Source organism: Ostrea edulis, chromosome 5, assembly GCF_947568905.1.
Source record: "Ostrea edulis chromosome 5, xbOstEdul1.1, whole genome shotgun sequence".
Taxonomy (NCBI): Eukaryota; Metazoa; Mollusca; class Bivalvia; order Ostreida; family Ostreidae; genus Ostrea; species Ostrea edulis.
The window spans coordinates 79,455,178-79,483,125 of NC_079168.1; the positions used below are offsets into that span (position 1 = coordinate 79,455,178).

Sequence of the window (27,948 nt, forward strand, 5' to 3'; positions counted from 1 at the left end):
AAGGGGCGAAGCTCCCGGAAGTTCCTGGATTTTACAGATTCTATAGGGATAAAGATGTCTCCTATGCAGTCATTTTTACTATTTTCTGTCATTTTTGACAAGGTGAAATTAATAAAATGAAGCAAATTTTAAAGGTTTTTGGAAAACATTAAGTTCTCCCAATAAAAGTAATTCAATTAAAAAAAATTGTCATTCATTTCTCCAAGAGTGGAAGAAATTATTGCTTCTTCTATCATTACATTCTTCTAAATGAGAGACCACCCATTTACCTTAAATTTGAAAATTTTATGGGGGGGGGGGGGGGGGGGGGCTACCGGCTGCGTCCCCCTTAAATCCCCCACTGTTCTTGAGAAAAAGACTTACTTACGCTATCACAATCTTATGTAGCGATCTGTATATAGGGAACTTATACTACCTCATTATTAACGTACTTTACCCTGGTCCGTTTCTACACAGTGATTATAGAGCTAACATTTCTAGTGACGTGGTAGTCTCTCTAAGCAACAGCGAGTGTGATCAGCACTTGACTGGGTGACCGCTACTAGTTACAATATTTTCACTACATGTATTTCTTTATTATTCCCCTTTGAAAAGGGTGTGACCTTTCATTAGAATAATTTTTAATCCCCTTTATTAAAGGATGACTTATGGCAAGTTTAGTTGAAATTGGCCCCGTGGTTCTGGATAGTTCAAACAGGTGTAACATGTATAATAACAGATAGACCGTTTATACATCATTGAATTTCTTTTAGTCTTTGCATGGTCACAATAAGATGATGCCAACTATTATAAATGGTACAGACCTAACAAATTGTAAGCTGTTATATTCCATGCATATTACACTTGAATCCGTGTATTTGTTACAAAATAAATCATTCATATAAGTTTAATTCATGTTTAGAAAGTAATGAAGAAATACACACTTTTACGCTTGTAGGCGTCTTTTTTTTTTTTTTGTTGTTGTATATTATTGTTATACCAGTATTTGAGATACCTATATACACAATCCACAAGATCTAGCTGCTACCCAGTGTTTGTGTCGTTTCTTCTAAGTATCGGTAACAAAGTCAGTGGTAGAGCGTTCGCTTCGTAACCGGAAGGTCGTGAGTTTTAGCCCACTCGTACCATAGGCCGCGTACAACCTCAGTCTGCGTACAACCTAACACGTAAAAAAAAAAAGATTCCTCCTTCGCCTTTAGAACAAGAATCGCGGGAAGTAAAACAAAACAACCAAAAATCTTCTACGCGTACTACGGCGTACACAGTTCCAATTATCTAGCACATGTTTTGATAATTTCATGTTGTTTCCTCTAAGTATGCCATGGTGTAAGGGTAGATTACACAGTTCCAGTTGTCTAGCGCCTAGTTTTTTTTTTTGTTTTTTTTTTTTTTATAGATTCTAATAATTTCTGTAACAGGAGCTAGGCACTTAGAGTGTACCATGTGTTGTCCTTTGGATTGGAAATTTAACCTCCATAAGAAAAACCAAATTAAAAACCCGTTCTGACAATTTTCGACTTTTGAAAGCCCAGAAAAAGACATGATCTACTGATCAGCTGTTGTTTCTTTTTCTAATTTTCTCTCTCATATTAAACTACTATTGGGAGAACTTTCAGAAATTTTCTTATTTCAAGAAAATAGACAATATTCATTAAAATTCCTTTTTTATGTCATGCATAAAATTATATAATGATATATATATGTATACAATAAAACAGCAGACAACAGTAGATTTATACATCTAAACAGTTTAAATCACAACTTCCCTATAAGTAGATTTGATAAGATTATCAGTTTCCTTTCCATGAACTGTTACAAAAAACAGTATGAACACCTCACACTTCTTTATCCATAGTATAAATATTTACATTATAATATTATGATCACATCATTTCGTTATAACATAGACTAGTGACAGAATACCACATATCCTGTGTATTAGAAATAATGACATTCCCAACACAACCCATCCTCTCAGGACACTTACATTTATGGTGCCACATACAGTCCAACACCTGTCAACGTCAATATACATGTACATGTTACAAATTATGACTATTAACAAGCAATATATTACAAGTTAAAGTGTCTGATGTATGGAATGGACTATTTTAAAACAGTTTGTACAGTAACCATCAATCTGGAAAACTTTTGCTGAAATTAATATTTGAAAACAAAGAGTCAAACACTAGAGATTTATTTTTCAAAATTGGGTCAAACTATTTTGAAACCCTGCAACTAAAAGAGGTAATAAGTAGTTTTTAACTTTTAAGGAAAACATTGTTTTGTAAATTCAATAGCCCCACAAATTGCTAGAAATCTTAACTTCAGCGAACATACCCAGATTTACAGAAATAACATGATTCACTATTCATCAGATGAATAATACAGTTAACAAAATGCCTCTTTGTTTCAGTGTAAAGTCATAAAAGCAGAACATTAAATATGACCATTAAAGCACCATGTACTTTTAACTTTCATATTTTTTTTTCAGATCGTCTCTGTAAATTCCTCTTGATGATGCAGCTCACCTCACTTTGTCCTTGCATCGTACACCATCTTAAATGCCTACAACGAAAAACACTGCATTATAATCTTTTCACCTGAATTCTAAGGTACTATGACAAGGGGCCTTTGAGCCACATCACTCTCCTAAGCTACCACATTTCCCCCCATGTATTCTTAGCTAAAACTGTAAACCCCCATTGTTACACCATCTTGAATATAGAGACCATGCTGTGGACAGATTTAATTAGGATACATATCAATTTGACAAACTTGATTCTTGAGAAGATTTCTATGTAGTTCTCTACAACACTTTATACCTTCTTGTTCCCCTAACCTGACTGCAGGATCATGGTATAAATAAACTTGAAGCTACACTCAATGGGGATGCATGCACTCTACTCATGTGAACATTTGGCATATGAAGATGTCCCCACCTTAGCCTTGGAGGTCATCCAGTGAACAATACTGAATCTTCATTACATATCTAATGGTGCTTTCGTATCAATTTGACATATTGCACTTATAAAAGTTCTTGAGATGTTTTAATAATTTCAATATATACATTTCTATGTACAGTGGAATCCCATTGTTACATTTGATATTTTATCACATTTAAATAATGTACAGTGATACTGGGGTCAATGTAATCAAAGATGCCAGAGACATCCAATCAAAACATTCAGATATTGTATTTTCTCCAAACAAAACATCATTTAGGAATTGTATATTCTCTGTAATAAGGGTGAGGGTTGGGAATACTTCTTTATTCTGCTTCCTTGTTTTAAACACTCTGTGACACGTGATTATATGTATGGCTTATCGTAAATGTCTATATTTCTTCATGTTCTTATATTGCTAATGTAGGAACCATATACTTTAAATAAACTTGGTTTATCCCCTTCTGTCTCCATCATGCGATTTTCAGTAACTTTCACTTCCTTGCATAATGCTTTAGGTTTTATATAGTATCAGCAAACTTAAAGAGGAAGTCTTTCAAATTTTCAAATGATAAAAACCTTTAATCCCTATGACAATTTTGGCCCACCCTGGCACCAAACCCTACCCCAATCCCTGAGATCATGAAATTTATAATTTTGGTAAATGGCTACCTGCTCCTTCTAAATATTCATTCAGTTTCAATTTAGTATCAACAGCATTAGAGAAGCTATTATCTATTAAAATGTTTTACGCATAAACATTATATGACAAGTTTGGCTCCACCCTGGAGCCAGAACCTCTAACCTGGGGATCATGAAATTTTACAATTCATTTTAGTAGAGGCCTTCCTGTTCTACATGACTTTGCAATCAGTTTTTCTTTCAAATGTGCAGATGTAGAGAAGAATATGTTTGAAAATTGGTCAATGTTTTGCAGTTTTTGTCAGATTCCTATGGCCAAGGGGTGCAGGATTCCTAAAATTTACAATTTATATCCCTTTTGTCCCAAAAATGCATCATACCAAAATTGAAAAGATAGCTATCAAGAAGTTGAAAATGTTCAATTGTTTACAGATAATGCAATATGACAATGAACAGGTGACCTAAAATTGAAAAATGAACGTATAGACAGACAAGTACACAAATTTCTATCAGAAAAGCTCACTACAGTTTTGAGCTCAGGTGTGCGTATGAATTGCACTACAGTAAATGAGAGGCAGGAAGAGAAGTGCAGTACATGTTTACATGCCACGCTTCCTGGTTCTCTCATCAAAATGGGAAAGTAAAAAGTTGACGCACATGGTTGTGGTTTTGCTCTGAAGTGTTAACAATATGTAATTCACTATGTCATTTCAATGTACACAAAAGAAAACTAGACTTGTAGAAAGTAAACACTATATACATACATTTTTAGTACACAAAGTTTAAAGTCCAAGGTCATAAAAAATAAACAAAACATGTACTCTATATTTCAAGATAATTTGTTTGCGATAATGAAATACACTTTAGAGGTGCATCTTAGTGTTGTTTGTGATTAATGCACTCTAAAGGTGGATCTTAGTGTTGTTTGTGATTAGAGGTGGATCTTAGTGTTGTTTGAGATTAATACACTCTAAAGGTGGATCTTAGTGTTGTTTGTTATTAGAGGTGGATCTTAGTGTTGTTTGTGATTAATGCACTCTAAAGGTGGATCTTAGTGTTGTTTGTGATTAGAGGTGGATCTTAGTGTTGTTTGAGATTAATACACTCTAAAGGTGGATCTTAGTGTTGTTTGTTATTAGAGGTGGATCTTAGTGTTGTTTGTTATTAGAGGTGGATCTTAGTGTTGTTTGTTATTAGAGGTGGATCTTAGTGTTGTTTGTGATTAAGGTAATTCCCCAGACCACGTCAAATAACGTTAGAAACGTTATTCACGAGTCACGAACGTTATCACACATTCAACGAACCTGACGGCATTTTGGTGAATTTTGTAGACCGTATTAGGACTGATTGTTTGAAAGCAAACAACAAAAATTTAGAATTAAAAAAACAACAACATACGAATCGCAATAATACAAACAAGCCCTTTTCATACACATTGCGTTATGACACAGAGTCTTTTAGTAATTCCCGTGAGATTTCTGCAAATATTACAGATTATGATGTTAAATCTTGATAATTGTCAAGTTTCAATGCATCTATTGTAGGCCATTTCTTTTGTGTGATTTCTGATTATTAATGACGGGTAGAAATATCGAATCTCCTATACAACTGACAAAAGGCAAATTTTTGTGTGCTACGTGTACTGACAGTCACATATTTTGTTATGTTTTCCTTATAATTTATCTAAACCTGAAAGAATACAATAGATGTCGTCATGATCTAAATGAAATACCTGCAGGCCTACATGCATAATATAAAGCTATATATATGACATTGTAACACCCTTGCAAATTTTTTATATTTATTTACAAAAATCGCTTTCGAGGCCCTCCAAATCCATAATAAATGTGCATATACATGTACATGTATGTGTATATCTCTGTTGTGTCTAATCATTTCAGGGTGTTCAATTTAGATCATACGCTGACAGATTTATATTTAGGCCCTATATCTCTAGGCCTAGGTGTCGTACGTTTGTGTTCTTGTACGTACAGTATGGATCATGGGTGTTGTAATGTAATTTTCTTTTATCTAAAACACTTTTTTGGCCGGACATGACCTTCATTGATGTTTCGTTAAAATTGTAAAAATCAATCTGATCTACATTACTTTGTTCCAACTAGATCTGACGACATAATTTTATTTTTTCATCTATTGTTACGTCATGTCAGTGTTTGTGTGACGTAGGCTAAGCTCCATAGTAAAGTTAGGATTTTTCTAACTTCAAGCCCGATCCCTAAAGCTTATGGCAATCAATGAAAGTGGTTTTTAGTTATTTGAAGCTTTAATGTTTTAAACTGTTTTTAAAAAACTAGCCTGTGATATTTCTTGAAATGGTAATTTAGTAATGTAAATGGTGAATGAAACATGTTTGCAGAGATAGGAATTTTAGACACCATTTTCCAATATGCGTTTTTTCAAGGTTTTTAACCTAGATGGGGTCATTGGACTCTCAAATTATCCGATACCCTATCTACTTCTTAGGTCAAATGATTGCTGGAGTGTAAAGGTAAAACATATTGAAATGTTTCAAAAATCTGAAGGTTTTTGAAAACACAAATTTCCGGATACGGTAGGCTATGGTTAGTCAAAATTTGACTACTATACGTGCATTTTCATCACCTAGAAACCAAGAGCATGGTTCAGTAGATGAAAAATTATTGAAAATAGTCAAATGCATTACATTTTCTTTAATTCATATGAAAGAAACATATTTCTATCGTTTAGATAAAAAACAGTGCCTTAAAATGTGTGTATGTTAAGACTGCTTGTTTTAAAGTTATGTGTACTATTTTTAGAAGTGGCTGTACTCTAGGAAAGGCCGCTGAACATATTTTTCTTCGGGAATTTGGTCAATATACATCCTTGACAAAATACATCCGAATTTTGATAGAAATTTGTAGGTTTTTCAATATTAAGATGTGGTATGGGGAATTACCTTAATACACTCTAAAGGTGGATCTTAGTGTTGTTTGTTATTAGAGGTGGATCTTAGTGTTGTTTGTGATTAATGCACTGTAAAGGTCGATCTTAGTGTTGTTTGTGATTAGAGGTGGATCTTAGTGTTGTTTGTGATTAATGCATTCTAAAGATGGATCTTAGTGTTGTTTGTGATTAATACACTGTAAAGGTGGATCTTAGTGTTGTTTGTGATTAATGCATTCTAAAGATGGATCTTAGTGTTGTTTGTGATTAATGCACTGTAAAGGTGGATCTTAGTGTTGTTTGTGATTAGAGGTGGATCTTAGTGTTGTTTGTGATTAATACACTCTAAAGGTGGATCTTAGTGTTGTTTGTGATTAGAGGTGGATCTTAGTGTTGTTTGTGATTAATACACTCTAAAGGTGGATCTTAGTGTTGTTTGTGATCAGAGGTGGATCTTAGTGTTGTTTGTGATTAAAGGTGGATCTTAGTGTTGTTTGTGATTAGAGGTGGATCTTAGTGTTGTTTGTGATTAGAGGTGGATCTTAGTGTTGTTTGTGATTAGAGATGGATCTTAGTGTTGTTTGTGATTAATACACTCTATTAAAAGGTAGATCTTACTTTTTGCATGGCAGCAATCCAGACCTGTCCAGGTTTTCTATTGCCCCCACAGTCCACCATCATCTTGACCACTGTAATCCCTCCACTGGAGTCTGTGTACTTTATTGCAATGCCTCCAGCTACAGTGTTGCCTTAATAAAAAAAAAATTAAATTAAAGTTTTCAACTAACTGGTTATGACAGCTGCATATTTATTAAATAGAATGCCTTGTGTCATGAGAAAATCAATTTAAATGTATATATACAATGTAAAATTCCATAAGTTCATTAAATATAGTATGACCACGTTCATTAATTATAGTATGACCACATGTGAAAGATTTCAATTTGAATGTTGTCATCTACAAAGCAGAATCACATGGAATACACAACATTAATTAATGTGACATCCTACATCACATAAATCATAATACACAACATCAAATATCAACAACAACAAATAGTATACAAGTTTACCTATATATATTTCATCCTCTGAGAGCATTATAGGATAGTAATAAAAAAAATCATTAAATCATTTTAAAACATAACACAAAAAGAAATGGGCAGTAATTGTATTTTTCAAGGTTTTTTTTTTACTCCTTGAAAATAGGGGCCCAGGCCTTTCCAGCTAGGGAAAATTAGCAACATTTGGTTAAAATCTGGAAAAACAGATGTACAGTTATTTATTTGTACTACTCAAAGTTACAAAATGAAGGTGATTTTGGGAATAAAAACTAAGAGGCCTATGAACCACAGTGCTCACCTGAATTGCCTTGGCCTTAATTTTAAAGACCTTTACCCTCTTTAATCCCAGACAAATTTTGATCCCCTATTATGACCCCAACCTAGCCACAAGGTTGTAATTTGAATCCACTCTACATGGGGATGTCTCAAAATCAATATTTACTAAAACATGGCCGCACTGTTCTGGAGAATACTTTCAAAAAAGATTTTTACCCTTACATCAATGTATTATGTAAAATTTTATACCTGATTTTAGCCCCACCTTGACCCTTTCCCCAGAGTCCATGAAAAAAAAATCTTAAATTAGAATGTTTGCATATTGATATGATTTAGTGTGGCTTTACTACTCTTCAAAATATTTTTTCTAAAATTTCTTATATATTCTCGTATAAAGCTTCGATTCCCTAATGAGGCCTCATCCTAATCCAGATCATGATGTGAAGAAAATTGAATCTGCAGTACACTACCTGAGGAGGTTTACATGATTACGATGACCAACTAAAGATTGTTTTCATGAAGAAAAAAAAGTCTCCCCAGTTCCCCAAATTGGAAGTGCTCCACATGAAACCTCCTCCCCTTAATGGAGGAGAAAGCATGAGCAGGAACATAGACATTATGAACTCCAATAAGCCATATAGAAGAAGTGTTCACAAACTATTTTACACCCTTCACCCCTCAGATCCATTATAACTTTTAGCAAAACAATTGGATCCTCCTGTCCCTACAATATGCACATTTGCAAATGGCATTGAAGTATTGTAAAAAGTTTCAAGTCTATCGATTAAGCCATATAGGAGGAGAAGTGTTTACAAGTTATTTAAAGATGGAGGACCCCTCTTAGATACACATTTACAAATGGCAATGAAGCATTGTATTAAGTTTCAAATCTATAAGATAAGTCATACAAGAGGAGAAGTGTTCACAAGCTATCTTACATCCTTCACCCCCCTTAGATCTACCATAACTTTTAGGAAAATAATTGGATCATCCTGTCATGACAATATGCACATCTACATATGGCAATGAAGCATTGTACAAAGTTTCAAGTCTATCTGATAAGCCATATAGGAGGAGAAGCTTTCACAAGATTTTGTGACAGACAGACGGATGGACAGAAAGTATAAAATAATATGTCTCCTCCTGGAAGAGGGGAGACATTATCATGACCCTCCAAAATTTTGAGTAAATTTTTAAATAAAATTTCCTAGTATATTGCCATGTATAAATTCTATCCCCTATTGTGGTTCCAACCCCAACCCCCAAAGGTCACAAACTGAATAAATTTGAATCTGCACTTTCTGCGGACACTTGCATTATGAAATGACTAATCAAGGCGTTGCTGTTCTTGAGAAGATTTCATTTTAAAAAATCCTATATATATCCCAATGTAACACTTTCATCCCCTTTTTGTGGCCCCATCCTATCACTGGGGACAATGATTCCAACAGTTTTGATCTCAACTCATTAAGAAAGCTTACATGCAAATTTTATATTTTTCTGGTCCAGTGGTTCTTTAAATGATGCCATCATATTTCTCTTATTTCTTAATTAACCCCCACCCCCTTAAAAAGGGTGTGACCCTTTATTTGAACACTTTGTTAATCCACTTTACCCAAGGATGCTTTATGGCAAGTTCGGTTGAAATTGGCCCTGCGGTTCTAGAGAAGAATTAAAAAATGTGTAACGTTTATGGACAGACAGATGGATGCTGCACAGATCAGAAAAGTTCACCTGTGCTATAACCTCAAGAGAGCTATGAAAGTGATATACTACAATCTCTTGCTCTATCAGACATTTATTTTCTTTTTTTTGAACGTGATTTAAAAATCTTTTTCTTTCCTTTGCCAAAACAAAGATGCCCAAAAGTAATGAGGTTGACTAACAAAGCAGCCCCTTATCAATTTTAAAATCAATATATTTATCACTTTAAAATATGGGTTTCGTAAATAGTGTTAAATCATTAAAACATTTCCTTTACACCAACATCAGTTGTGAGGAATTGTTAGCACTTGATTCCTCTGTAACTATGTCCCTATGAAGCACTATGTGCCTATATGCATCACCAATCAAGGTATCTGCCAGCTCCAAACATTGAACATTGAATTGCAGTGGATGCTTTTGATCATGAGATTTTAATTCAGATCAGATTTATTCCTGATAGTACGGAGAATGTAATAACTTCCGAGAATGTAATAACTTATTGTTTTTGTATGTTGCTTTATGTCCCATTTGAGAAAATTTTGTTCATATAGGCTAGCATACATGCCAGGTTGTTGAATTGTAAAAGAGGAAGATTTTGTTTGGCCGGGGGTTTTGGGGCCGCCTATGCGATATCGTCTTGTCCTCCATGTGATACAGAAAAATCACACATACATTTTTCACAATTAGCAAATCTGCTTCCGTTTTTGGATTGATTAATGCCCGGATACGTTTTATATTTGTTCCTGAAACGCTGGCCGTATTGTTTTTTTTATTCTTCTGACCGCTATCCGACTGGTTGTCAGATATTTACAAACTAAAACTGTTTGAGTTTGATCCTCTGTGCGTTTGACATTACCATACATCTTCAACACAATTACATGTGCTTACATGATTGTAAATATACAAGATTGCTATGCGTAGCCATATGTCTCACGCCACCGCAAAAAAAAGTTGAAGCACAAAAGTCCCTTAACTCCTGTAAAACTTGTCAAATCAAAATGCTGGCACAATATGATAAACTGCATATGGTGACTAACAATTCTACAAAATATGAACAAAATCTGTTGAGCCCTTTCTGAGGAGTTGCGTCCACAAAGTGTTCCTAAAGTGTAGCATGAAGAAATGCAACAAAATCCCATAACTCCTGTAGAAATTTGAGCGGTTTCTGGGGATTTGCGTCCACAAAGTGAAGTGGGACGGACAAATGCACAGACACCATTATTTCTATGTCCCCTTCCGCGTTGCAGCGGGGACAAAAATCAGAACCAGTAACGGACGAATCAGAAATCCGGAAGACATCTGGAAACGCGTAGGGCGCAATTATGCATAAATCGGAAGACATGGAATGTATGGGGTAGCCACCAGCTTTAAATGAAGTCTGGGTAGCGCAGAGGTAGCGCTCTCCCTTCTCACCGCTGCAACCCGAGTTCGATCTCCGTGATCGGCAGTGGTTGTATGTGATGCTGTATGGCGGTCGCCCGCTTGGACACGTAGGTTTCCTCCGGTTTCCTCCCACATAAATGACCCCCTAGCGCAAAGGACCCCATTGGAAATAAGCTTTCATGGGCTATCCTTGTTTTTTATGTATGTATGTATATACCGAATAAACATTTTAAAATCTGGCAAACTGCCAAATAATGTGAGAGATTTTTATCCCACTGTAACAGGAAGGAAGAAAATGCAACAGACCAGACAGGGATTTGAACCCGGGCCCCCTGAATCTCTAGTCAGGTGCTCTACCAACTGAGCTATCTGGCCACCGGCGCTGATCGAATCCGGCTGACCACTACAATACTAATGCCCACCGTGGCCGAAAGACATGTTTTATTTTTAGTGTTTTCTTGGATAAATCCTCTGAAACATGACTTAGTTATGGAGAGCCTATCACACAGTGACATTCTTTCTGTCTATGATGTACTGTAGACTTCCTTCAGCACATCTTCACCAAGTTCACTATCTGCCTCAGTTTGTTTACTAAAGCTTTTTGTTTTTCCTATGGTAACATTTTCTAATGACGTTTTATAAACACTTGTTTCACCCATATGATACATCCACATAGTTTTCAGTTCATGTAGGCTGTAGTTATTGTTGTAAACTTTTTTGAAATTTCCTTCTTTCTAAGCTTGTTATGCCCTCTGGGCCTAAAATTGGAATAAACTTATCTTATTTCATTTATACATGCAATTCATTCACCGATACTGACTGAAAAGAATTTTGTTACATAAAACACAGAAGTTCCAGGAAATATGAATATTTAAAGCAACGCCTTTTAAAAATGTATTTTCAATTTTAATATAGGTAGATTTATTCTTAGCGCAATTCTTCAGGGAAACTTTCAAAGGTAATTTGAGAGAAAACACACTTTTTTCTACTGGAAATGGGGCCGAATACAAGCACCCCCCCCCCCCCCCCCCTTCCCCAGTTCATTCAGATATTTCTGTATGTAAATTATCATACAATATTTACAGTTCCAACTTTGAAGTGCCAACGTGTTAATGTGTTACTTTCCCCATATACTACATCAGCATGTAAAGAACAAGAGCCAAATATGGCCCTGTGATTTTGAGTAAAATAAAGTATCTTCATTCCAATATTTCATCATGGTATGAAATAGCTTAGACCTTCTTCTTTATAAATCCAGTGTGTTTTTTCCGAGAAAATCCACGCATATAGAAATTATTCTTGTAAAAGCTGATAATATCCAACAATATGTACCAAAAAATTGTATAACCCCCGATCCAATAAATCTTAATGAATTGTAAATCAGTATATTACATACTGCATAGAAGTTAAGAGTTTTTTTGGATCGAGGCCTGGGGGATAAGTGAATTTTTACTTTTTATGTTCTGCAAATAACCGGAATTTCACATTCCATGCAGGAAATCCAAATACTTTTCCAAACTATAGGTTTAATACAAATCGTAATATTTAAATATTATAGTTGGGGATTGTTCCATTGTCTTTTTACGAAACCAGTAATTATTCAAAGTTAATAAAATATGATTATTTCAAACAATATCATTGAAATAAAACCGGATCCGCGCCATCGTCGGAATTGGGCTATGTACATCAATCGATTTTGCCCCCAAAATTTCTATGGAGCGCCAAATTAACATAAACTCAAATAATTGAAGATATCTTCAATTATTTGAAGATATCATCAATTCATTTGATGCGCGAAACAATTTAATTAAAGATCTCTTCAAATAATTAATGATATCTTCAATTCTGAATTATTGCGCGCATTAAATGAATTGATGATAGCATTAATTCTTCAACTGAATTGATGCACGCTTTAACTGAATTAATGATCTCTTCAAATGAATTAATGACATCAACAATTGAATTGATGCCCGCTACAATTCAATTGAAGAGAGCAATAATTGATATAATGCGCGCATTAAATCAATTGATGAGAGCAATAATTGAATTGATGCGTGCATTAATTCATTTGATGAAAGCAATAATGGATTTAATGCGCGCATTAATTCAATTATTGCTCTCTTCAATTGAATTAATGATATCTTTAATTCATTTGAAGAGAGCAATAATTCTTTTAGAGAGAGCAACTAAATAATTAAAGATATCTTCAATTCAACATATCCACAATTGAATTAATGATCTCTTTAATTGAATTGTTGCTTTCTTTAAAAGAATTGATGCTCGCATTAATTCCTTATACAAAAGCATTGTAAATAATTAAAGATATCTTCAATTGAATTAAAGAGATCATCAAATTATTTATACCAAGCTCTAAATCAATCATTGCGAGCAATATTTCTACGAAATTAATGCTCTCATCAATTGAACTGAAGAGAGCAATAATTGAATTAAGTGGTGGATTCAGTGGTGGATGTAGAGAGGGGTGGATTGCATCCCCCTCTTAATTTGGGTTGAACTTTTTATATAATTAAAATTCATCCCTCCTCTTGTTTTGTAGGATGTCCAGTTAATCATCACTTTGCACTTTGTTTATAGTCAAACAGGATGATGCGTCGGGGTTGATGGAAACCTGATCCTCGTTAATTAAAGTGTCACTCACTGATCCTCGTGGCTTGTCACAAATCTCGGTGTCTCTTTTCAGTTTTAGTGTCCAAATTCTTCGAAATTTAGGGTCTTTTGGGAAAAGAAACATACTTAATCCATGTCCCGATTTCACATTGCAGTTCAAAGCAGCGCATTGTACCATAAATACAGGACTTTTCTATGTAAACACTATAAAACCCTATCAATGCAATCGAAAGTTGTCTCAGATGACGTCATAAGCTACGAGCAATAACTCACGTCACGACACATTTATCGATCGCTCAGGTAAAAGTTTGATAGCGCCGTGTACTTCACGCCAAGTGATTTTTATCAAAATTGCCATGGAAATTAATCCATAAGTGTACGACAGACATTTTTCTGTGTAAAAGTCAAGTTTTAGGAAAATCACCGTACTTGACCTTTAATTCAATTGATGCTCTCATCAATTGAATTGAAGAGAGCAATAATTGAATTAATGCGCGCATTAAATCAATTATTGCTCTCATTAATTCAATTGATGCGCGCATTAATTCAATTGATGAGAGCAATAATTGAATTGAAGCGCGCATTAATTCATTTGATGAGAGCAATAATTTATTTAATGCGCGCATTAATTCAATTAAAGACAGCAATAATAATTGAAGATATCTTCAATTATTTGAGTTTATGTTAATTTGGCGCTCCATAAATTTCAAATAGATTATATGCTCAATTTATGAACTTGAATATATATGTAACCATGTTAGGGATAGTTACAAAAACCTTGCACTAGTTAACAGTTTTAGTTATTTGATCAACCAATTACGAAGCTAAGTCCTCCAATCCACTCCAGATACAATCGAAATCCACCCATCGTCTGCGCCGTGCCTTTAATTCCACTCATTTTCTTTATACGTTATCACACTAGATCTATATATATTTTAATTATCTGAAGGCCGTTGAATTTAATAAATATCTGGCTTCACATGTTTCATCTCCGTGCATTCAGTTTTCTTGGTACTGATGAGCATGTTGAAATCGCTGTCGCAGTACATAAAAAGACTTGGAGGACCAAGAGGTGCCTAACTCGATAGGTTACTTAGATGCGAAGATATATTGGCCTATCCCGTATTGTTTAATGATTTCTAAAGTTATAGTACAATATGTGGGTACCAGAAAAAAAATTAGGCGTCCACATAACAATATAAAGAATAGACTGTAGGCTACAAGTCTCTGAGCTACAGATCTACAACATTCGTTCCGTTGTTTACGTGTTAAAACCGATTTGGACATACATTATCGGGTACCGTTATATTTCAACACACAGCTATTCCGGTCCATTGCATATTTCATCCGTCAGAAATCAATATATAGAAATACATACAAATATGAATACGAAAAATTTATCTAGCAATATGGATCTTGTTTTACTTTTAAATGAAATTCATTGACAAACAGAATTACATTTGATCTAATTAGCAAAAATACAAGGCAGTTAATAAAAACGGATAATAATAATGAATAATTCGAAAATGTAAAAAGAATGTTAACGAAAATAGTGTATATTTCATTGTTTCAATTATATTTATCATTGAAAATTCAGTCTTAACAGCAACTATTCAAAACCACAAATCTTATAACAAAATAAAAAAGACAAATGGAAAAAAGAAGACGATATCATTAATACTGATTAAAATAGAGGTGAACATATGAATCACACTCGTTCCTGAAGTAAAAGTTGATGTATTTATTTTTTAAATATATTATCCTACATAATTAAGTAAAATATTACTAAGCATTATATAAGGAAGAACTGAACACATTATTAAACCACTGTCCTGCTTAGGAGGTGTCTGATAACGGAAAAAGGTTTCCCTCATGCATTTTATGTAAGATAAGAACTAAACCTAATGACAGGAAGAAATGTGAAAGTGTTAAGATAAGCAAATTTTATGGTGTTAACCCCTTGATTGATAAAATTCTTGTTTCTATTTATGTGAAAATAACATCTGCTTAATTTTGTTTGCACACTAACCAAATATATGCGAAGAGGGAGTTTGGTTCTATTATATGTAGCAGTATCAGAATAAGACTTTTTAATTAATGAATTCGTTTCATAGATGTTATGGAGTTAATGATAATAATTAAGGCATTTTGAAATACACACAGGTCTAGATATTATTGTAATAAATGATCCGGATAGGAAACTAATGAAATTAGATAAATGGAACATATTTTACCTGATTATTAGTTCACGTGAACATTTTCTTAGCCTAATGTAAAATAAATTATATCCATATGGCTAAACTAAATGTTCATGTGTTATTCTGTACATGTACAGCTACTTTTGTAACAGTTTCCCTACCCCCCCCCTCCCCCCCCCCCCCCCCCCCCCCCCCCCCCCCCACCCACCCACACACACACACATCATAAACGTAACTCCCTATATAGCAAAACACAAATAAAAGTGTGAAACATAGGATTAAAATGTTTACTCACTGTCCAAAGTTGTACATGTAGCAAAGTGTGTCTGAAATAACGCCGCTGTCCGAAGCCTGGATATTACTGTTTTTGGCGTGATTACATGTACATGCGGGATAATAATAACACACACACCCCCCTCCCCCCCAAATAAATAATAAAAATAAAAATCCGCAAACTTATAAAAGATTGTTAAAAGAAGTGATCAATATGCAACATAAACTACATGTAATATTGAAACGCACACACATAAGTCAATAGATCTTATTTGTAAGTCAACGGTTGGATCCACCGTGTTTTCGTGTACATTTTAAGATCCCCCCCCCCCCCCCCCCAAAATATCGGTATGTGCAATAAATGGTTATAAAGTTAAAATATTGGGATTGGGTTTATCTTCATGTCATACTTAAATAACAAAGCTAAGTAAAGAGGTACTGAATTGATATTACTTTAAAACTGTTGAATGGTTTCATATATAAAAATTTTAAAAATATAAAGAGAGGGAAGGAGACAAACAGAGAGAGGAGAAAGAGATGTACAATTATACTATATAGGTGTGTGTTTTAATATAGAATTAACATAGACAGATTTAAATATTTACAATATCATAATTAAATTGCACTGAATAGTGTTTTTGTTTCACTTTTATACCTAGAGAACTTTCACGTAAAAGTACATGAAACGTTGTAAAATTGTGACGTTACGTTGCAAAATTGCGACGTCAATAACAATCTGGCCAAAACAATGGGTACTTTGAAGGTCAATAACTAAAAATAATGAAAAGATATCGGAAAAAGGATAACATATTTGAAAAATAGATATTCTTGGTTTCTGTCCCCGAGAATAATATCATGTTCTGACTAAGGGCCATTTTTGGCTATTCGTGGCTCTGGTTCTTTCTCACTTGCATGAAAATCAGCAACTTGTGGATGTAGACCATGGAAATTAACATGGAATGCCAGATGTATTTCAATTCCTATACTCAGTATTTTTTATATGTGAATTTATATTTTTATTTTTATTTCAAACATACATGTAGATACATTATAAAGAAATCACTGTCTAGTTTGATGGGTATGTGAGGTGATTAACTACTGTAACAATGGAAAACTTTCTAATTTATGCACGACTTTGTCGTTTAATGATGTTATACAAAATACTCGTATCACATTTTCTTTTGTAGTTAATCATCTCACACATCCCAAAAAATTAGACAGTGATTACTTAACTACAACCATGAGCCTTTACTACTTTGCACAAAACTTTGTTGCCATTCATCACTGACCTTCGTCATCCTTCCCAGATGGCAAAATCTGCAAGGTGTCGATTTTCTCGATTTGTACAGGCTCATGTTTATCACTGTCACCCTCAAACAACAGCTGTCTATAAAAATGTATACAACCAGTGTATAAAAAGTGAATCCAAATACAATGAATTTCAAACTGATTCTAATGGGGCATTAGCTGCCAAATCATATTAGTCAATTGTTACCAAAATGTACATAAAAATCAACATATTAAAATTCATAAGTAATTAACTTGCAATCTTCTGTTGTAATTTTGACATAAGAATTTCTTGTTTATACAGAACAATAGCCAAAATATTATTGTGTAGAAGGAAATAATTCATAGTGGAGAAATTTTACATAATTTATCAATTCGATTGGATGCTGCTGTTTTTTCCTTTTCAGGTTTAATTTTCTTCATTTTTGAATGCATTCCAGCATTTTAATCGTGGTTCAGAAGCTAAGGCCCCTTTAAAAGGTCAACAAGGTCAAATCAAATACCTAGAAGATCCATTTAGTGTCAATTCATTCAGAGTCAAATTCATTTCTTACTGTCTGATGCACAACTTTCATACTTTCTTAGTTTATGACTTGAAGTCTACATACCCTCTGTATAAAGTTTTGATTTTATGTACAAAACAAGTTTTCATTTTGGAACTGTTTATGTAATTTCACTTTGTAGATCTTTAGTCTCAAGGTTGAGGATTCTATTTGATAAAACAGCAGAGTCAGCCAAGCTCCTTTATAGAGAAACAATCAGAACTTGGGCTAAACAGTGGTGACATGTTCTAGAAATTAACATTACTTGTGATGTCAAACTTTAACTGACATTTCCTGTGATATCAAAAGTTAGACATTGGGTATGATGTCAAAAGTTTGCCAAAATTCCCTGTGATGTCAAAAGATAACCAAAATTTCCTGTGATGTCAAAAGTTAGCCAAAATTTCTTGTGGTATTAAAAGTTAGCTGATTAATTGTGATACATTTTTTTTTCAAACATCAGACAAAATTACTTATGTCATACAGTTTAAGATTATTACCTGTGAAGTCAAAAATTGACAAATGTTAAAGAGCTATAGACCATTATCTCTGATATTTAAGAGGCTTCAGAGCTATCTGAAAATTACCTGTGGTTGGCCGATAGCTTGAGGAAGAAGAGGGATGCTTGGTCTGGCCCCATGTCAGAATCACTCACCAAGAAATAACCTCCTGGAAAACAAACAAAGTCTGAGTAAATGGATGAAAAGACAACGATGTCATTTAATTTTCTTTATCTACACATTAAGATAACAAATAATACCATTTTGAAGTGTCTTTAAATGCTTTTCGAAGAAGTCCTCCTCTTTTCTGGAAACCTCTATGCAAACTTGGCAGTGGCGGACTGGGTCCAGGAACAGCATTCTGGGTAAATTCACTTTTTCTTGACAACAGTCATTACAGAAGCACTTCCCACATCGACGGCAGTGATGCTGACATGAAAATGTCAACAAATTTTTCATTATCAACATCAAATACTTTATCACTCCATACTTCTGAAAGCTAACTACAACATACTCCTTCATTAACTCTATTTTCATGATGCTTAATAAGACAGTACCACACAAGTTCAAAACAGGAGACCTTTATGATGTACATCTGTAATTTGAAATTGTAGGACACAATTAGACTAAAATTGTGAGGGAAAAGAGTCCAACTTATTTTTAAAAGCACAAAAAGCATAAGATGTCTCTTGTTTGACGTCTCTCTCTCGAGAATTTTTCACTCATATGGAGACATCACCAAGACTTGTGAAAGGCTTCAAATTTAGGCCTTTGCTCGGCGCTTATGGTCATTGAGCAGTGAGGGTTCTTTAGCGTGCCACACCTACTATGACACGGGGCATCCGTTTTTAAGGTCATCCCCAAGGACCTGTAACATTCACATCTGATGTTGAGCGTTTGGTAATGGAACTGTCACTACCCGTTTTAAAGACTTAGGTCTGCCGCGGCCGGGATTCGAACTCTGGCCTTCCGCATGCGGGTGAATGCTTTAACCTCTAGGCCACCACAGCAGTCGTTCTCCGATAGAGATTTTATTAAAATCTTGATATAAGGTAGAGTAAGCATCAATGAGTTAGAATCTATACAAAAAAACATATGCCTGGGTCATCTACTTTGACTTTCTGTAGGGGGTGTTTCAAAAGTTCAATGGCTATGACAAATTTGTAATTGCAAAATGAAGTAACAGGAATCCCCCTTGTACAATATAAAAGTTAAAATTTGAAAAACTCTACAACAGACTTCTAATCCAAATTGAAGTACAACTTTTAGAAGACAATAAGCTTACAAATTATAAGAAAAAATATAGGTCATCAGCAAAGATTTTTCAGGGGATCCGGGAGCATGTCAAAGGACAATTTTTGAGACATAACATATGTACTTTGTCATTCTGATGAAAACTCCTAGAAACAAAATGGAATTTTATTCCTTAAACATTTTTATGAGTTAAGAGTAGCATAAATTTATTTCAATATAAAAATTCTAACATTTCTTGTACATGTATTGAATGTAAATGCATGTACATATGTACATAATACATAGTACACGTGTATTGGCTATTGCAATCTCAGACACGAGTAACTGAAGTTCAAGAAATAGACAGCATCATTATACCTTAGTGTATTTTTTTCCGTATAAGCCGACTATTTTCACCAAAATACATGTACCTCTGCCGTGTGATCGGTGCTGTACTATCAGCGCCCAAGGCATGACAGTCTTCAAACTATTCAATGTCAGCATCAATTTCCCATACAAATTGGCATTGTGATGTCAAATACAAAGCACAGAGGCATCTTCAACATCACAGCTATAGAAGCTGTTCACAATATAATGACAGAACAATTTGCTTTGTTGGCAGGAGGATTTATTCTACTTTGGTATAATAAGACACCTAATCTATGGCTAGGAGGGCGATAGTGTGTTTATTGTCTCCCGAGAGAGAAACTATTCCTCTCTCAGCCTCAGCTCTGTCAATACACACCCTATTGTCAGATGGGAATAGTTGTTCTCGGGTGGGGTTTAACACATAAACACTTAATATACCAAGTTTTGCCCCGCTCTGGAGTCTGAACCCCTACCTCAGGGATCATGAAATTTATAATTTTGGTTGAGGCCTCCTGCTCTACATGACTAAGCATTTACTTTTTCTTACAGATGTGTGGTTGTAGAGAAGAAGATTTTCGAAATATGGTCAATTTTTGGTTGTTTTTGTCCTGCCCCTAAAATGCAGAAGTCTTGGAATTACAATTGATATCGCCCTTGTTCTCAAGATACCGAAAGAATAGGAAAGATCGTTATCAAGAAGAAGTTAAAAATGTTCTATTGTTCACACATTTAATAACTGACCATTGATTGAAGACGATGGACACAGTGGGTCACCCGAGTGACTCAGGTGACCTAAAAATAAGAATTGCAGATCTCCTTATATTCCAAGTAAACACACAAATGATAAATTTTACAATGCTTTTTCTTTTCTTCAAATGTTGAAAATTTACGAATTTCTATATAAATAATAATGACCCTATACATGTATAATATACTGTTTAAAAAAAGGATAACATCATCTCAGGATATCAAGAAGAAATTCTGGCATATTAGTTTTTTCCACAGCAGTTCTGGCAGCTAGGTCATATTTCCTCTTATAAAATGTCATGAAATTATAATATTGATAAAATTTACACATGGTGCTTAAAATACATAAGCATTCAGATGGAACAAACAATGTTAGCATACTAAGAGCAAAAATCAGCAATTTTAAAAAAAAAGAAATTGTATGCAATCATAACATTTAGAATACTCCTAGTTACATCCATTATGGCATTTTAAATGACACTTAATACTGTATAGATGTGCCAAAGTCTTTTAAAATACTATTCATTTCTTGCTACATATTTCAATCCATGTAATTTTTTATTTCTGGGTTTACACTTAAACAAGAGACCCACAGGCCTTATTGGTCACCTGAGTACATGTATTAGTTAAAAGTATCACTCCCCCCAAGGGCTATGAAATCTACAAAAATTTCCTGTTCTGAATATCTAAGCTAAATTCTAATGTTCAGCAACGGTATAAAACAGGATGTGTTTTTAAAACTTCACTCCCCTCGAAAGTGCCTATACTGATGAAAGGCTTTACATAATATAATATATTGTAACATTAACATATATATGACTAATCTGGATCCGTCCTAGAGTCAAAACCCTGGGATTGCAAAATTCACAATTTGGTACATCCTTTCTTGCTTTTCCTAAATATACATTTAGTTTTTAAACTGTATTGGCAAACTTTAAGAAATCTTTCAAATGATAAAGACAATAATCACTATAATTATAAATTTGGCTCCACCCTGGAACCATTGATTAAAAACCCTTACCCCCTAGGATCATGAAATTTACAATTTTGGTAAAGGACTACCTAATCCTTCTAAATATCTATTTAGTTTCAATTTAGTATCAATAGCATTAAAGAAGACGTTATTTTATTAATGTTTTTACACATATATACTGAATGTAACAAGTTTGGCTCTGCCCTGGAGTCAGAACCTATTCATGAAATCTACAATTTCGGTAGAAGTCTTCCTGCTCCATTTAGTTTTTCTTAAAGATCTGTGGTTGTAGAGAGAAGAATTTTGAAAATTAGTCTAACCCCTGAAGCCCCAGGAGTGCATGAGTCCTGAAATTTACAATTAGTCCCCGTTGTCCAAAAGACGACAACAGACGCAGACCAACTGCATTAGGTCATCTGAGTTTGCTCAGGTGACATAAAAATGTAAACCAATTTTGGACATGCTCTTTCAGACTATGGTATTTAATGACAAATGAGGACTCTGTATGTATATCGTTTTAGTTCTGTAGCTGCCCAGTAGTAAATATTGTGGTGTTGGACCGGTTTTATGTCCCAATATTTACAATCGGAGAGCTGCAGAACTACAGCTATATAATGAATTTCTGTAAAGGACTAAAATCCCACTTTATACCCTGCTTGCACGCTAATTCACACTCCCTAATGGTTACATAGGCTGTTGCATTTTACCTTTCTTCTTTTGAAGAAGTCAAATTTGGCTCTGCAGTTTTGACACTGTTTGCACTGAAAGAAAGATATAACAATTTACATGATATATGAATTTAAACACCATTCTATTATCTTAATACCCTCTTAAGTGTGCATATATGTTCTTACACGATTTTTCATGGATCATTTGAAAGACTCACAAATTTGGATAATTAATAAAAATCAGTATATGCACCCAGGGGTGCATGAGCTGAGTTGCATGGGATACATTGTAAAGCCAGGAATGATGTGGTATATTTATAACTGTGAAGAACTAAATTCAGTTTTAAACTTTTCGAGTTACTGTCCAGAAACCATATTTGTCTGAAGTTTTCAATCTGTAAGGGGAGAACATTTTTTATCTGACTTGGATGTGGGACATGAAACATTCACAACAGAACAAAAGGATAAACTACGTGAACTGTTTGTCAAACATCATGATGTTTTCGCCAAAACTGACGAAGACTTAGGATATACACAAACTGTCACTCATCCTATTACCTTGACAGACGATCAACCAGTAAAAATTCCTCATCGTAGGATACCACCAAATCAGATAGTGGAAGTGAAACACACATATAACTCAAACAAGATAAAAAGTTGGGAGATTTGTAAGGGGAGAACATTTTTTATAAAAAAAAAAAAAAAAAAAAAAAAAAATGTTCTCCCCTTACAAATCTATATTCGGTCACTGTGACCTTAACCTTTGTTATCCAAAATCAATAGGGGCCTTGCTTTGCTGGTATCCAACAATATATCCAAGTTTCATTTGATTCAAATTAAAATTTTTCGAGTTATCCTCCGGAAACCAAAATCCTTTTGGAATTTTAAATCTATTTTCGGTCACTGTGACCTTGACCTTTGACCTATTTTCTCCAAAGTAAATAGGGGTCTTCCTTACCTGGTACATAACAATATCTTCAAGTATCACTTGATTCGGATTTAAACTTTCTAAGTTATCATCCGGAAACCAAATATTTCTGAAATTTTCATTTTATATTCGGTCACTGTGACCTTGACCTTTGACCTTTTTTCTCCAAAATCAATAGGGGTCTTCCTTACCTGATACCCAATAATATATCAAAGTTTCATTTGATTAGATTGTAAACTTTTCGAGTTATCATCCGGAAACCAATTGTTGATGCCCAACCGCCCACCCGCCCGCATCACCAAACCAATAGCCGAGTTCAACTTCGTTGCAACTCGCCTAAAACTATCTTCCAGCTGATGAATAAAGTTTCACTGATTTTCATCAGATCATTTTTGTAATTATATTCAATGAAATATTGAAGAGAATAAGTTTTTCATGAAAGCATCAAAAGCTCCTCCTTTTTATCATCATCATCAACAGGTTTTGATTATACAGGCCATGTATTAATCCTCATATTGAGGGTGTGGCCTGTCTGTCTTTCAAGAGCGAAGTCTTCCTCTTTTATCTAAGCACAATAGGCCCATGGGCCACATCGCTCACCTGAGTCACATTGGTCCTGCCATTGTTCTGATTTTTAAAAGATGTTTTTTATCAATCTTTATTCCAATGAAAATTCTTGACCCCATAAATGTGACCTCAATCTAGCCCAAAAGGATCACAACATAACAGAAAATGAATTCAGATAACAAAGAGATGCATTAACACCAATATGACTAACATGATCTTGCTGTTCTACATAAGACCAAGGTCACAAGGTCATAGATCATAGTATGATATGAAAGACATTGTTAAAAGAAATCTATATACAAAATATGAAAGCTCGATATTAAATAGTTCAGGATATTGAATAAGTCAGATTTTTATTTAAAGTAAGTCAAACTTCCAGGTCAAGGTCACAAGATCAAACACCAAAGTATATCAAGGTATTCCCAAAAAGAATCTACTAACAAAATATTAAAAACTTAATCTTAAATAGTTCAGGAGATATTGATTATATCAGGTTTTTAAAGAAAGTATGTCAAGGTCACAAGATTAAATATGAACATGGATCTACTTTATGTCAGGAAACTTTCATGTAAATTTGAACTTTTCTGGCCCAGTGGTTCTTGAGAATAATATTTTTAAAGATTTTTCTTATAATATATATTCTCATGTAAAACTTTGTCATAAAAAAAAAACTATAATAAAATTATGAGAGCCCTTAAATAATTCTGAAGATATTCAACAGGCTATGTTTTCTTAAAAGTAGGTGAAATTTCAAGGTCAAAAGTTATAGTATGAAATAAAAATTATTGCCATAAAAAAATCTATAAACAAAATATGAAAGATCTACCTTTAATAGTTCAAGAGATACTGAATAGGCCCCGAGATTTAAAAAGTAGGTCCAACTCCAGGTTCAAGGTCACATATCAAAGCCTTACCAAAAAGAATCTATATAAAAAATATGAAAGCCCCACTTGAAATAGTTCTAGATATATTTAATAGGTTATATTTTCTTAAAATTATGCCAAAATTTAACTGCAAGGTCACGGGTCTGTCATGATATGAAATGAAAGGTTTTGCCATAAGAAATATATTTATAAAATATGAAAGATCTATCTTAAATAGTTCAAGACATATAGTATAGATCAGATTTTTATTAAACGTAGGTCAAACTTCCAGGTCAAGGTCACAAGATCACACACCATTGCATCACATGAAATTTCTTTTAATGACATGAAATTTCTTTTTGTAAAGAATATACAAACTATGAAAGCCCTAGTTTAAATAGTTCAAGAGATATTTTAAAAGATTTTCCCTATAAATCAACATATCATAACACTTTGATCCTCTACTGTAGCCCCCCCCCCCCCCCCCCCCCCCCCACCCCCCCCCCCCCCCTACCTGGGACGAATTGCACAAACTCTACTCGATGTCAGGAAGCTTTCGTGTAAATTTAAAATTTTCCGGCCCAGTCATTCTTGAGAACAAGATTTTTAAAGATTTTCCTTATATATTCCCATGTAAAACTTTGATCTCCTATTGTGGCACCCATGGGACAAAAATTTGAACAAACTTGAATCTGTACTATGTCTGTAAACTTTCATGCAAATTTGAACTTTTCTGGCCAAGTGGTTCCTTATTTAAATGACCCCATCCTTTTTTTGCATTTTCATGATTATCTCTCTTTTGAAAGGGGCATGGCTCTTCACTTGAATTCCTTTCACTTTAAGGATGATTGGAAGCAAGTTTGATTGTAATTGGCCCAGTGGTTCTGGAAAGTTTACAACAATGACACTAACAACAGAAAACAAAAAGTTTTGATTGGTGGACTGGTGGGGACTAGTTTCTTTAGGGTGGACATTGTCCTTTGACACATGGCTTGGATTGGTTGACTGGTAGGGGCTAGTTTCTTTGGGGCGGACTTTGTCCTGTGACACATGGCTTGGATTGGTGGACTGGTGGGGACTAGTTTCTTTGGGGTGGACTTTGTCCTGTGACACATGGCTTGGATTGGTGGGGACTAGTTTCTTTGGGGTGGACTTTGTCCTGTGACACATGACTTGGACTGGTGGGGACTAGTTTCTTTGGGGTGGACTTTGTCCTGTGACACATGGCTTGGATTGGTGGGGACTAGTTTCTTTAGGGTATACTTGGTCCTGTGACACTGGATAGACATGTAGTGGTTTATCTTCATTCTTGTGAAAGCTATTTTGAGTCTGGATTTTATATATATTCAGCATTTGACAATTAGCACAGCGCATTTATCATAAAGATGTAGAACATCAAAAGGCCATAATTTTGGGCCATTATATTGTACCAATATTACACTATCTTATCATAATCAGATCTGTGTGAGAAGAATTATCTAGCTGTATATATACTGTACTTTGACTATATAACATTGAACCTTCAACTTGTGTTGTTATTTCACACAACCACATGCAGTTTATATTTGAAGTGCCCAGTAAGGATCAAACTCCTGACCCCTGAGTTACATAATATTCATATTTGTTATCTGTTAGCAAATAATTTTCATGTTGACAGTTCCAGACAGCAGATGAAATATTAATTATACATGTACGTAGAACAAAATCTAGAAATTGTGGAATATTTTACATGAGATTATAATTTAGCGGTTATCACGTTTGTTGCAGCAACGATGCCCATTTGATGTTTCGCAAACATGAGGGGGGTGGGGGTGGAGGATGAATTTTCGTATGTACGCGGAAAATTTAATAATTACTTTTCTAGGCCTATATGCCAATGGAAGTGAACTTTTAAAAAATAACCTTTCAGATCCAACATTCCATCTTCCAAATTTCGAATTACTAATAACTAGAATTTGATCTTTGTATGTTATTAAACAGTATTAAACACTTTGTTGCCTTTTATGGGCGTTATTTATAAATCATGTAAATAGATGAGGGTTGTGCCTTGTGGTGCATGGTTCCAATGACTTTGACATTCGTGATGCGTGTAACTGACCTCATCGTCTGGGACCCAGGGAGGCTCTGGAAGTGTAAAGGGGCTCATGTCACAGTCAGACACGGGGATCATTCGTAGCCCACTCTTAGATCTTTCAAGTTTCTTTTCTGATCCTGCCATCTTTCAATAAACCGGAACACCATTCGGAACCCGTCAAATTGAAGGCATGCCTAATTGAAGACATTGATGAATTACGGAACGTTGGGAAACTTAATGCAGACCTATAGAAAAACAGGCTATATATATATATAAACCAATGTCGGTTGAATATATAAGATACGTGTAAATATCAAACCAGAATATATATATATCCAAAATATAGATTTGAATCTCGGTATTTTTATTCGAGTCGGTATAAAGAGAGATAACTCTTACTTCAAAAGTGAAGGGCCGCTACCCACTAAAGGCCCATGGGTCACATCGCTTACCTGAGTCATCTTGGTTCTGCCATTATTCGGTTGTTGTGATTTTAAAAAAAATTCCCATGAAAAGGTTTGACCGCGTATTATCTAGCTCAAAGGATCGGCAACATAACCGAAAATTAATTCACATAACACAGATCGAGATGCCTCAACACCAATATGACTAACATGATCTTACTGTTCTGGATAAGACCAAGGTCACTAGGTCATTGATCATGGTATGATATGAAGACTCTGTCATAAGAAAACTATATATATACAGAATATGAAAGCTCCATCTTGAATAGTTCAGGAGATTTCTTTTAAGAATCGGTAAGACTTTTTTTTTTAAAGTAGGTAAAACTTCCAGGTCAAAGTCAAAAGGTCAAGTTTCGCAAAATAATAAGAACTTCCCATAAAGAACTTATACACATACATAATGATGATATAAAAGCCTTACCTTAAATAGTTCGGGAGATATTGAATAGGACAGGGTTTTTTTAATAGGTCAAACTCCAAGGTCAATAGATCAAACACCATTGTGTACAAGGTCTTGCCATAAAGAATCAAAATATGAAAGCCCCACCTAGAATAGTTCCGAATATACTAGTATTTAATAGCTTATGTTTTCTTAAAGGTAGGTCAAACTCCGAATTCAAAGTCACAAGGTCAAATATCGTGATACGAAATGAAAGATCTATATATAAAGAAATATATATACAAGACATGAAAGA

General features: G+C 34.4%; 1 protein-coding gene across 1 annotated transcript; it reads right to left on the minus strand.

The window, feature by feature from the left end:
- Nucleotides 1-1,651: 1,651 nt before the first annotated feature.
- On the minus strand, nucleotides 1,652-27,186 carry LOC125649757 (zinc finger FYVE domain-containing protein 21-like). Its single transcript, XM_056166371.1, has 8 exons — nucleotides 27,109-27,186; nucleotides 26,814-26,983; nucleotides 22,397-22,450; nucleotides 18,628-18,796; nucleotides 18,455-18,536; nucleotides 17,328-17,425; nucleotides 7,131-7,261; nucleotides 1,652-2,568 (listed from the first exon to the last, which is right to left on the minus strand). The coding sequence occupies exons 2-8, from the start codon at nucleotides 26,931-26,933 to the stop codon at nucleotides 2,533-2,535; spliced, it is 690 nt and encodes a 229-aa protein (XP_056022346.1). The 5' UTR covers nucleotides 26,934-26,983; nucleotides 27,109-27,186; the 3' UTR covers nucleotides 1,652-2,532.
- Nucleotides 27,187-27,948: the final 762 nt, after the last annotated feature.

What these genes read in the sequence shown, in the direction of transcription:
- LOC125649757 (XM_056166371.1), bottom strand. Translation starts at nt 26,933, where the DNA reads ATGGCAGGATCAGAAAAGAAACTTGAAAGATCTAAGAGTGGGCTACGA. An exon ending in AAGCTATCGGCCAACCACAG is followed by an intron (nt 17,426 to 18,454) that starts GTAATTTTCAGA and finishes ACATTTTTATAG; the next exon opens with ACAGCTGTTGTTTGAGGGTG. An exon ending in GGATTGCTGCCATGCAAAAA is followed by an intron (nt 2,569 to 7,130) that starts GTAAGATCTACC and finishes TTTTCGTTGTAG; the next exon opens with GCATTTAAGATGGTGTACGA.